We start from the raw sequence: 13,127 nt of genomic DNA, 5'->3' as shown, positions 1-13,127 counted from the left end.
GGTGGAGAGAGAATGTTTGGATAATTAATCAAACACCCACTGCCACCACCAAGACCGGCCAACACCAGTATACCACCCATTGCCACCACCAAGACCAGCCAACACCACCCACTGCCACTACCAAGACCAGTCAACAGTCTAACACTACCGACACCGCCTTCACCAAGACCACCACCGCCACCGCTTTCACCAACCTGCGAAACCAACTCCACTACCAACCCCACGAAACCACCACCACTACCAACCCTCATGAAATTACCACAATTACCAACCCCCACAAAACCACCACCACCACCAACGGAAGACAAAACCCAGAAAATCCGACCCCCACGAAAATCAAAACCCGGAAAAACCCACCCCGCGAAGATCAAAACCCAGAACAACCCACCCCCACGAAAATACAGAACAACCCACCCCCACGAAAATCAAAAACCAGAAATCCCACCCCAACTTAAATCAAAACCCAGAAAAACCCACCTCCTTGAAAACAAAACCCAGATCCGACGGAAAACCGAGAAAATCCCACAACTTCATCACCAATTGAACTTCTTGAAAGCTGAAGAAAGAGAAAGAAGATCTCAAATCCATGAAACCCACTACAAATTTTTTAAAAAGTTGAAGAGAGAGAAAGAAGATCTAAGAAAGATGAAGAGAGATAATGATATTGAAAGAGGAGAGAGAATATATGGGGGAAGATGAAGATGTAGATGAATGAAGATGAAGATGAATGTAGATGATTTTGGATTTCTTGAGTTGAAGATGAAGAGTTGATGAATTAGATTGGGTTAGTTGGGGTGAAAATTGGGAGAGAAATTAGTGATTAATTAAATCTGATTATAATTAGTAAATTGTGTTTTAATTTTTTTAATGAGGGTAAAATTGACATTTGACTAGTTTTTTTTACTAAAAGAGGAAAGAAATTTTTTTGTTGCACATAATGCTTAGCGGACAAAAATGGCAAAAGTTGCAGATAACATTTAACGGAGGTAGCATTTCTTTTGAACTTTTGGGCAGGAAAGAGAAGAGCATAGTAGGGGTCAGCAGAGCAGATTTCAGCAGAGCAAAACAGAACAACTCAAAACAACAGGGCCTAAGTTTATATCAACTTAAGTAAGTATATTCATTATCATATATTTTTTTAACCTCAAATCAGTATATTTTACATATCAATGAAATTTGATAGTCAAAATTTCAATTTTTTTTAATCGAGACAATCTCTTTAAATCATCCCATCTAAAAAAAAAAAAAAAAAAAAAAAGGAGCTATTTTCACCAAAAAGCAATTTTTGCTTAAAAGCATAGACCTAAATTAGGGGTGTAAAAGAACCAAGCCGATCAATAAACTACTCGGGTTTAAGCTCGTTCATGTTCGTTTTGATAAATGAGCCAAGCTTGAACAAATTTTGAAGCTCGTTTTATAAATGAGCTTGAACACGAACATAGATATGCTCGTTCAGATAAGTTCATGAACAGCTCGTTTATTTATGTTTGCGAACTACTCGTTTATTTATATTCATGAATATTGATTTATTCACAATTGTTAAGTTAATTCTTAAGTTTTTTTAATAATGAAGATTTAATTCTTAGGTTTATGATTAGGATTTAATTATAATGCTATTTTTTGAGATTTTTAAATATCAAAATACAAAGCTCGTTTATTAGAGAAGCTTGTTTATTACTAAACTCATGCATGAAACGCTTGTTTATAAACTAATTTAATATACGAGCCGTTTACAAACCGTTCGCGAACATATAGTATACTAAATGAGCCGAGCTTGAACGGATTTTTGAGCTTGAAAGCTCGGGATCGTGCTCGAACTCGCCTAACTTAATTGAACTTGAACATGAACAAGGTAATATTTGGCTCGGCTCGGCTTATTTACACCCCTAACTAAATGGTCAAATTACCACTAAAAAAATACCACTACACAAAGCTTATAGGCCTCTATTTTTTTGTGGATATACCTAGTGAAGTAGTGATCGTCTACACAAATCTAAAACGTGGGAAAGTAGGCAACTCAAATTAAAATTTCTATTTTTAGTACACCCAAATCAGCAACACTGCATGAATGGTAGGACCCACTTATCCCAAAAAATCCGAGGAAGTGGGCCCATAAAGTCTTTTCTAGGATGTCAATTCAAGACAACCCGGTTGGTCTAAACCGGCGGCAATGATGATTGATGAACACTCCCCTCTATCTCCATGCATCATCATACATCACACATGATGATATCAATGTATCAATACATACATACATACATAAATCACCCAACCACAAATCATATTTTTTTGTTTGTTTTGTTTTTTGTTATTACTATTATTTATTTTTTTTTAATTTTTAATGTGGACAGCATCATCATACATTGAAAAAATCATCTCCATATTTTTTTGCCGCTAGATATTTAAAGAGAAAAAAAGGTATATGTATATCAACATTTATTTATTCCTTCAGTCAGACAAGTAAATGTATAACCGTCGTTTATGGTAAAGTAGATTATATCCTGTCCAATATACGAATTTAACAAAATTTTATTATGAATTATTACAATCTTTGAAAAAGCGAGAGTTATACAATAATTTAATTAATTGACAAACTTTGATCAACAGATGGTTTGAGCATTAATAATGAATCACCTTATACTTGTATAAAAGGTATAAAAGATATGAAATGAAAAATATGGAATATATACGTTAACTAAATATGGAAAAAAAAAATATATCTACGTTGGTATAGCATGCAGAAGATTGTTTAAGAAAATTTGACAAATAAAAAGAAAAAATATTTTGGAGGGAAAATACAGCACCATGAAATGACACGTGTCATTTTTGGTGTCTGTTTTAGTATTATGTTATTGATTGATTGATTGTACATCTTTGATCTCTAGTATATATGTAATTTATTCCTTTATTTAATATAATACATGAAAATTTTAAATAAACTAATTATGAATGTTAATGTTTTGAAATTAAAATAATATGAAATAAATCCACAAAATTTTACAAGTATGTGGTTAAATTGTGAGGTCCAACTACACAATAAAAGTGTTGTACAGTAAATAATAAAATATCTCTTAATATTTCCTCAAAAAAAAAAAAAAAAATCCTGGTATAGTTGACACGTTTAATTTAGGGTCTGTTCTGATTGACTGAACTGAGCTGAACTGGACTAAACTGAATATTTTTATGAGAGGAGGATATTAGGAATTGAACTAAAAATAATCTGAAGAGAACAGACTCTTAGGCACACATATTAAGAAGAGGAGAGAGAATGAGAGAGCAAGTGCGGTACACTAATAAATGTAAAGTATAAAACTTACCCAAAAAACGTGTCTAACTAAAATACACTTCCAGAAAAACGTGTGAACAAAAAAAACGAAGGTAAGTATGATTCATATTATTAATATCAAATACTTTGACCATATACGATGACTGATTTGGAAATTTTCATATAGCAGGGCAAATAAGATATGTGAATTGAAATTAGTTCTATAAAAATTAGGGACAAAGGGCTTTCAACCAAAAATTATGGTAATAAACATTATTTATCTCTATTATATAAGTGAAGAGGAGAGGGAGAAAAAAGTTTGGTGTCCAAATAATGGAGAACCCAAAATACCCATCCATCAAACCCTACTTCATTTTCTTTTTTTTGAAAAAAAAAAATACTTAAAACAATTTAATTTTGGTAATTAATAAAAATCAATGATTCATAAATCTTGACAAAACTACAGTAATTTAACCTTATTGACAATTCATTGATTGACTAAGAAAATAATTTAGGTAACAAAAAAGGAAAAATTGGTAAAAGTACAATTATTCCAATTCACTTTTGCCCATTCGTTCAAAATAATCTTAACTTTGGATTATTTTTAAATAATCTGAACTTTGGGGCTTATTCGCTCAAACTGGTCCCAACCGGTCACTAAACTTGTTATAGCAATTTAAGTTGACATTGGTTAAGAAAAGTAATAAAAAAAAAAACTTAAAAAGTTAAACAAAAACCCAATAATCCCCACCACCAGCCACGACCCCTCTCGAAAACCCCTACTTCCGTCGACGCCCATACCCCTCCCCCGCGCCAGCGTCGGTGCTGCCCTTCCCCCTATCTTGTGAGCCACTAAACCCAAGCCCACCCCAAAATCCCCATACCCCCACCCCGAAATTATTTAATACTGCCCACGCACGTTTCCTTTGAAAATCATACTTCCTCTGTTTTTTTTTAGTTGATACTTTTCGATTATCACGCTTGCCAAGGCATGTTTTTAACGCTTAATAACTTCAATTATCAATATTGTAAAATTATAAAAAGTGAATATTAATAAAATATACTTATAGAAAATTCAAACAAGATCTCACATGATTATATTTTATCGTATATATAAATCACAAAAGCGAGTCAAAGTGTGGTGTGTGAATAGTGTAAAAATCAAACAGTGTCAACTAAAAAAAACGGAGGAAGTATTATGTATTGCTTATAACAACAATTATGTACCTTCTTCTTAAGGAGCTCATACACTAAAAATGATCCACTATTTTGAGTGCTTTAGGCTAGATTTATCTAGTAACATAGATATTTGAATTCGGATCGGGTGAACTTTACCTGCTCTGCTCAAATATTATTTCATCCGCTCAATTCATTCAATAACTATATACTAAAAGACACACCAGCAATGACACGTGTCATCTCCTGGTGTGTCCTTAGTATTTTTTTTTTTTTCTGAATAAAATGTTATTATTAAGGAAACAAATCTTATACAAAAATACTTTCGTAATCTTATACAATATAATTACTTAAATTAACATATTTTGACATATCTTCAATACAAATATTTATAGCTTAAAAAAAATACATTCCACTACAAGAATATATCATATTTATTGTTTTTTCTAAAAATGGTTTATATATTTTTTTATTAGAATTCATAATTCTACTACAAGGTATTAATATAAAATCAGTATTTATAGAAAATTAACAACGTATATTTTATTATCCCTTCGATAACTAATTGTCATAATAATAATAATAATAATAATAATAATAATAATCTGTCAATAATCTACTGTACATATATTAAAATTGAGGAACCTTAACTAAAATATTACACACGTCACTATTCATCACAAATCTCCTACAACCAATAAAATTTATTTCTCATACATTTCAATCTTTATATATTATTTCATATTTTTACAACACATTATTTTATATCTAATACATTTTTTCGTCTTGATCAAAATTTGTCAACTATATTTTCAGATATTTTTTGGTTTATAAATAACCTAATTAGAATGTTATAAGTTAATAATGGTTACTGAAAATTACCGTGCATGGCACGGGAACTAACCTAGTAATATTGAAATTTTTTTTTTTTAAAGTCCAAAAGAAAGAAGTAAGCAAAACAGAACCAGCTAAGAAACTAACAAAAACAAAAATAAAAAACCAAAACTAAGCTATTATGGAGGAACAAGACGAGGAACGGAAACCCCCCTTGCATCCTCCTCTAAGATCCTACAATAACTCTACAATACGTTAATTTGACATATGTATTGGGAAAAAAAATCTATAATAACTCTAAACTACTATAATTACTAGCAATTTTTGTAAATTACCACCTTTCTAAATACCTGGCCATATTTTATTTAGCCGTTCGTTTTTTCGTTTATTTTATTTAATATAAAAAAAAAAAAAAAAAAGATTTCCCCACCTCTTAATAAGTTAAGTTCTATATTTTAAAAAAATCGTATTGAACGTTTGGTCTATGAAGTTTTGGGGGGTCATTTTGGTCCCCGGGAAGACAATTTGAGGTCAAAATTAAAAACAAATAATTAGAAATACCTCATTTTGCGTGCAAAGACATACCTCAATTTCAGTGAATCGACGCACACATAAAGAGGAATTTTTATTACTTCATTTTTTTAGTTGCATCATTATATTTTTCAAATTGCGGACCCCTAGGGTTTTTTTTTTTAAATTTTTTTTTTTAACGTGATAGTGGGGAGATAAAGAGAGTTTATCAACTGATCGAAAAGGAAAGTGATGCTACTAATTTGAAACTTATATTTTAGAAAAGTGATGCAATTAAAAAGAAATGGTGGAATTGTTTTTGTCAGTTTTGACCTTAAATAAAATATTATTCAATTAAAATGACGACCAAAATCGTAAAAGAGCAAATTTTGGCACTAAAATAGATGGGTTTTTTAAAAAATAAAAATAAAAATGGAACTTATTGAAATAAAATAAATGAAAGAACGAGTGGTTTAATCAAAACATAGTGTATTGAGAGGACGTAAAATACAAATTAACTTAGGGCCTGTTCACATTTACTTAATTTCAGTTCAGTTTAGCTCCAATCAGTTCAGTTCTGTTCAGCTCCAATCACTTCAGTTCAGTTCAGTTCAGCTCCAATTAGTTTAGTTCAGTTCAGTTCAGCTCAGCTCTTAATTTCCCTCTCACATAAAATATTCATTTCAGCTCAATTCAGTTCAGTTCAGCTCCAATCAGTTCAGTTCAGTTCAGCTCTTAATTTCCCTCTCACATAAAATATTCGTTTCAGCTCAATTCAGTTCAGTTCAGCTCCAATCAGTTCAGTTCAGCTCCAATCAGTTCAGTTCAGTTCAGCTCAATTCAGTAAATATGAACAGACCCTTAGTTTCTACAATGGAAAATTATTTTTATTAAGGAGTATAAAAAGACGATAGTAAAATATCGCTTAAAAATAATACTTCCCTTCGTTTTTTTTAGTTGACACGTTTTTTTAGGAAGTTTATATTTAGTTGACACGTTTTCTTTATATGGGTAAGTTTTATACCTTGTTTTCTTAGTTTACCCCATTTGCTTTATTATTCTCTCTCATTCTCTCCCCCTCCTTAAAATGCGTGCCTAAATTGAACGTGTCAACTAAATAGAAACGGAGGAATTAATTTGCAACAAATTAAGTTCAAGTATAAAGCCTTGTTCTATATATTCACCTTAAAATTTAGTAAAATAATTTTAGTTAAATAAAATAAGTTCAGTTTAATAAAAAATAATTTATTTTCAGTAAAATCAATAACAATAAAAAGAAATATAAAAGGGTATCAGTAAAAACCAATTTAGTGCAGTAAGATTAAATTTACTATATAGTTTCAACTTAATAAATATTGTTTCAGTTCAACAAAAAAAAAAAAAATCAAAAAAAAAAAAAAAATCAATTCAGTAAAAAAGATGTCATTTCAACAAACGTAAGGTGAAGTGAATAGGGGCTACACCCTTTTTTTTTTTTGTATATTTTGTAGATTTTTATATAAAAATATTAGAAAAAAATAATATATATATATTTGTATATGTTAAACGGCTTGGTGGATGATTAACAGGTAGAGTGGAGCACTACCCAGATCCAATGTAATCCGTCATTCGCTTTTTAGCCATTTATTATAGGGTTCGTCCATTTATTTAAATCAACAGATCAAATTAGCGGATATCCTTTTATTATGGTCAATCCTTTTGGGAGGGATGACCTACTCGAAGGTTTTTGTAAGATTCACATGAGTAAGGCCAAGGACAAAATGCGTCGAAAAAAAAAATTGAGTCAGTATGTAAAGATAATTGTTGGTCCGAAAACCCGGGGGGAGATTCTGGAAGAGATTGTTATATATTTGTCCGCTCATTTGATGATATAATGAGCAATAATCATCGAAATGAGCAAACAATACCCTTAGGTGCACCGTGCGCCCAACTGTATGTAACAATCTTTAGACTTCTGTATGAGAACGCAATGTAACAAAATGTTTTCATTGAAATATTTTGAAAATGCATTACAAAATTATGTATCAATTATAATAAATATTTTATCTCATCATTTTTACTTTTTGTTCTTGGTCCAAAATATTGCACGAATCAAATTCATTTTAACAACTCAAGTATGAATTGTACATTGAAAATCGTGCAAAATATAAACTACGAGTAGAAAAATTTTAAGGAACAAAACATAGGGACCATCAACCTAATTGGTTGAATGAAGAAGTAATACGGAGTAATAAATATAGTCAAGACTTTAACTATACTCGACACTTAAGTAGAAACATGTCTACATTCAATTTTTATGTTTCTTACAAATGAGAAAGCAAACAAAACAACCAAAAAAATGTGTGGATTGACTATTACATGTTATTTAACCTTTGATGTTCATCTAATACTACTCCTACATTGTCTACATACTCTACTAAATACATACTCTAGTACAACAACAACATCATCCATTCATTGCATGAAAAAATAAAAAATTAAACGCCTTAAACGGTGAATTAAAAGGCAGCATGGCATAACCCCACACATTAATTAATTAACCCTTTATTAAAAAATTAAAAATAAAAAAATAGAAAGTTGCAATTAATAAATAATTAAATAAAATAGGAAATTTCCACCTTGACTTCATCTATATATATTCACTCAAATTACACAATCTCCTCGTTCGATCAAATATTAATTCCCTCTCTTTTAGAAGAAAATACTTTTCTTACCCTCCAAACAAACACTTATAATTTTTTTCTTCCTAAAAAAACATACCCATAATTCTGAAATTAGAATTTTCATCTTTTACTAGCAAATTCACTCATGGGTGAGGTTAGTTTTCCTCATTTCTATTCATTTCTTCATTAAAGTTTCAATCTTTTTAGTAATTTATACCAAATAATTTGAATTTAATTTTGTGGGCAGAAAAAAGATGGAGATCAGAAGAACAATGATGGACCCAAAAAGGGCGGCGGCGGTGGTGGTGGTGACGGCGGTTCAACCACCGTTGTTTTGAAGTTTGATATGCATTGTGAAGGTTGTGCTAAGAAAGTCCGACGATCAATCAAGAATTTTAATGGTAAGATTTCAACGAGATCATTAGATCCTTGAAAATTTGAAATTAATGAATATTTAATTTTACTTTTAATTTCACAATTTACATTTACACTTGTAATTAATTAATTCAACCGGTTACTTCTTTCTTCTTCCTAATTTGCCGTTTCAGTTTGAACATTTCCGAATTATTATCAATTTTTTAATTTTGAAAAAAATTGAACCGTTTGTCCGTTACCAATACTTGTTATTAAATCTCGTCTACATCATTACATTCTGGTGTGCACTCTGTCTGCGCAGAATTGTTTGATTTTACCAACACGTGTTTGGTATGATGTAACCAATCAAATCCCGTCTACATCATTACATTCTGGTGCAGGCTCTGTCCGCATAGAATTGTAAATTAGTTTTACTAAAGGTTTGTTTGGTTTGTGAAATTGTAGGAGTGGACAGTATAAAGACGGATTGTTCAGCAGGCAAACTAACGGTGGTTGGGAAAGTGGACCCAGTAAAGATCAAGGAAAGAGTGGAGGAGAAAACTAAGAAGAAGGTGGAATTGTTATCTTTTCAACCAAATAAACCGCCTAATAAGGAAGGCGGCGGCGGCGGTGGTGAGAAAAAACCTGATGGCGGTGGCGGCGGCGGCGGCGGTGGTGAGAAAAAGTCAGAGGCAAAATCTGACGATAAGAAGTCAGAGGATAAGAAGGAGAAAGAGAAGGAAAAGCCTAAAGAGGTATTTTATTGATTTGATTATTTTTCTTTGTTTTGAGAATTTGAGCTACTCTGTTTTTGACTTCTTCCTTTATTTTAATTAGTGGTTTTACATGGTTCACAAATTAGATCACATAAAAGATTAATTGTATGGCTAAATAGATTGATAAAAGTTCAATTTTTTTTAAGGAAAATGATGCGGAGTATATACAAAGCTAAAAGTGGAAATAGTATACTGTAATACGAGTATTAATTACGACGATCAACATTTAATTTTGACGTGTATTTGTGTATTTATATTAATTTAAGCAAGTTATTACGGAGTAAATGCTTTTATCTTATAGTAACGTAGTCCTTATATACCATTACATGTCAAAATAAAGGGTGTATTGGGTATATTCTTATGTTTCATCTTTTGTGTTGTGAACTTTAGTATAAAATCTTGCTTGTTGCTTGTATAAAAATAAAACATGTTAATATTGAGTTTACTTTATCCACAACAACATAAGCTATCTAAGAACTCATGTTTACTATGACTAGTTTTGTATAGCGTATGGTAATATCTTACCAAAAATTAGTTGAAGAGTTTTGCTTGATGTATATGCATCAAATATACATTTTCTTATACTGTTACGACTATATTGTTTTGTGACTTTATAACATTTAACATGCCATGTTTGGGGGAATCTCATGGTTGTTAAAATGTCAACTTATTATCTAATTAAAACTATGATAGGATAGAATCAGTGTGTGTGCTAGGAGCGTGCTCATGATCGATTAATAGCGTATATTCCGTGTGCTCGAAATAAAAAATACTAATATTTCATATTTTTGTTAGAGAGAATGTCACATTGTGCCACCTATTATGAGAGACCGAGCAAATACTCTCTTGTATTTGTATTTAATTTAGTTGTCACGTCAATAGTTTAAACTATTAATTACACCGTCAAATGTGACTTATGGATTCGAGTGAATAGTATATTTTGTTTTCTACCTTAAAAATTCATAGCCATCCATGTAGACTATTAATGGTTTGATTATAACATTTTAACCGAAGGTCCAACTTGATTCATGCCGAAAGGATATTGTTACACCAAGTAAAATCAATAAATTAATAGTTTGGTAGTTTTTGTTATTGTTTTCTTTCCTCCATTCTAATAAGGCCAATTCACTAATAATGATTATTAACGTAATCAGACTAATAATTTAAGTGTTTTTGTAATTAAGCACAGCTAACGTATTTGTCGCGTTATCCTATTTCTTCTGGCTTAGGATCATGTGTGGACGAAACGAAACGATTCGATTCTGTTGATTACGTAATTACAATTGGTGGGATTAGTTTAGCTATAATTTGAATAATTAATCGTGGAAATTAATTATTTAAAATGATTTCATGTTACTTAATTAGTTTTTAATTTCTATACAACATTTGTTGGTTCATCCGTGTAAGTATTGATAGTGATGTATTTGCTGAATTGGTATAGAGAAAAAAACTAAATTATTAGTCTTAATTTATTTTGATGCTGATTAATTTAATATAAAACTTTATTAAAATTATTAATTATTGGAGAAATTAAGGTAGAATACGTATGTGTACGTCATTAATTATTTTTTTTGCTGATTGACATTTACTAACTTTATATTAAAAATAATTGGTTTATGCAGCCTCAAGTCGCTACCGTATTATTGAAGACGAGGGTACACTGTGAAGGATGTGCTCAGAAAATTAAGAAAATTGTCGCTAAGTGTGATGGTGAGTGATTTTGATTTACTAATCATCATTTTTGAGCTAATTAAATTCACAAGAAACTTCATTTTTTTTTTTTTATATCCTTGTAATAATTAAAGACATTGAATGAAAAAATCATATTACTTTTTTATAATTAGTATGTTTGGACGTTTATGATTAGTTGATTTACTTTATAAAACTCTTTATTAATTTAACTTTTTCTCATTTTCACAACTACTCAATTTCAATATGATAATTTAAGAAATTTGATATAAATAGTTATTTTCAAATTTTGTACTATAATAATTTAAGTGGACCATAAAACAAACTTTTAGAATAGTAGAATTTGGAATTGTTATTATGAGGTACACGGTGTCACCATTGATGCATTTGTACATAGAAACAAAATTTGATTCTTCCTCTCAATTGTAAGAGTGTCAAATTGACGCGTCTAACAAGTAAAGACGAAGGCACCTAACTTAACTTTTTAATAAGGAACTTTCTTGTACAATTGAGAGAATTTAAACCTAATTTTCGTACTCGAAATTATAAAATTTAATTTGAAATAAAAAAAATATCAAAGGAACTTTTTGTTTTTGGTGATTATTAATGATTTTTATTGATAAATTTCTTATATTTGTTTTGATTTGGTAGGTGTACAAGATGTTAATGTGGACTTACAAAAGGATACAATCACGGTCAAGGGGTCAATGAACATGAAAGAGATGTTACCTTACTTGAATGTAAAGCTAAAGAGAAATGTAGAGCTTGCAACTCCGGCTAAGAAGGATGAAGGAGCCGGCGGTGACAAGAAAGGGAAGGAAGGTGGCGGAGATAAAGAAAAAGCAAAAGAAGGTGGTGGTGGAGATAAGCCGAAAGAAGATGGTGAAAAGGCTAAAGGGGGCGGTGAGAATAAGGAAGGCGGTGGTGGAGGAGGAAAGAAAGACGCAGGAGAAGGAAAGGCAGAAAATGTGACTAAAATTGAGGTTAACAAAATGGAGTATAATCCTTATGCTTATGGGTTTGGTGCTCATGCATACACTTATGACCCAAGGCAGCATGGGGAAAGCAGCAGCTATAGTCACCAAGTGACAGATTATTGGCACGAACCCGAGTACTCTCAGCCACCCCAAATGTTCAGTGATGAGAATCCGAACGCCTGTTCTGTTATGTGATTGGGTTAGGATATGGATTGTTTTGGTTTAGTCTAGTGTTACCACTTATTAAACTTGTAAATACTTAATTAGTGAGGCAATTAAATCATAATGGAGGATGATAATATATCTAACTTGAGCTAAGTTAGCTAGCCCTTTTCTTTTCTTTTACTCTCGGAAAATTTTATGGTATTAACATGGGATTGGAAAGGAGATTACTTTAATACTTATATGTAAAAATTTTGTGTTGGTAAGAAAGGAAAAGAGGGTGGTAAAATGACAAGTTTTATAGAAATGTTTTTGCTTTTGTACATATATATATATAATATTAATGTGATCATCAATAATAACACTTTGATACTTTGTTTTAAGATCATATGCCCTTGTTTGTTAATTAGATGGTTAAATTGGTTGGTTTTCATGTTTTGCTTACTTGATTGTATCAGATGTTTGAATAGATTTGTTTGTTAAAATAAGCACACAGATTATATAATTTGTAGTAGTTTTGTTATTTGCACATTTGAAATGATACTTTTTTTTTTTTTTTTTTTTTTTTTTTGAAAGGTAAATGATACATATTTTATGAATAAGGTAATCAACTAATTTTTGGTCAAAATTCTCCTTACAAACAAAAACTTTGATATATTGTAGCATAGATGACCATCTAGAATCTTCTCGCTAATTTTTTTGGGACATTATATATTGATTA

The 13,127-nt window shown here is 30.7% G+C and overlaps 1 protein-coding gene across 2 annotated transcripts; it reads left to right on the top strand.

Moving 5' to 3' along the window:
- Window positions 1–8,443: 8,443 nt before the first annotated feature.
- Window positions 8,444–12,794, top strand: LOC145617667 (heavy metal-associated isoprenylated plant protein 3-like). Of its 2 annotated transcripts, none has more exons than XM_081672395.1 (5): window positions 8,444–8,602; window positions 8,696–8,849; window positions 9,268–9,557; window positions 11,201–11,288; window positions 11,919–12,794. In XM_081672395.1, exons 1-5 carry the CDS (start codon window positions 8,594–8,596, stop codon window positions 12,437–12,439), a joined length of 1,062 nt encoding a protein of 353 aa, XP_081528521.1. In that variant the 5' UTR covers window positions 8,444–8,593; the 3' UTR covers window positions 12,440–12,794. The 2 variants fall into 2 exon arrangements, with proteins under 2 accessions (XP_081528521.1, XP_081528522.1); XM_081672396.1 differs by having other exon boundaries at window positions 8,445–8,597.
- Window positions 12,795–13,127: the final 333 nt, after the last annotated feature.

Source organism: Chenopodium album, chromosome 26, assembly GCF_948465745.1.
Source record: "Chenopodium album chromosome 26, dcCheAlbu1.1, whole genome shotgun sequence".
NCBI lineage: Eukaryota > Viridiplantae > Streptophyta > Magnoliopsida > Caryophyllales > Amaranthaceae > Chenopodium > Chenopodium album.
The sequence above is the reverse complement of the archived record's forward strand: the minus strand, read 5'-3'. Positions and strand labels throughout refer to the sequence as shown.

Excerpts from the sequence above, each read along its gene's own strand:
- LOC145617667 (XM_081672395.1), top strand. Across the intron at positions 8,850-9,267 it reads ATCAATCAAGAATTTTAATG|GAGTGGACAGTATAAAGACG; the intron begins GTAAGATTTCAA and ends GTGAAATTGTAG. Across the intron at positions 11,289-11,918 it reads AATTGTCGCTAAGTGTGATG|GTGTACAAGATGTTAATGTG; the intron begins GTGAGTGATTTT and ends TTGATTTGGTAG.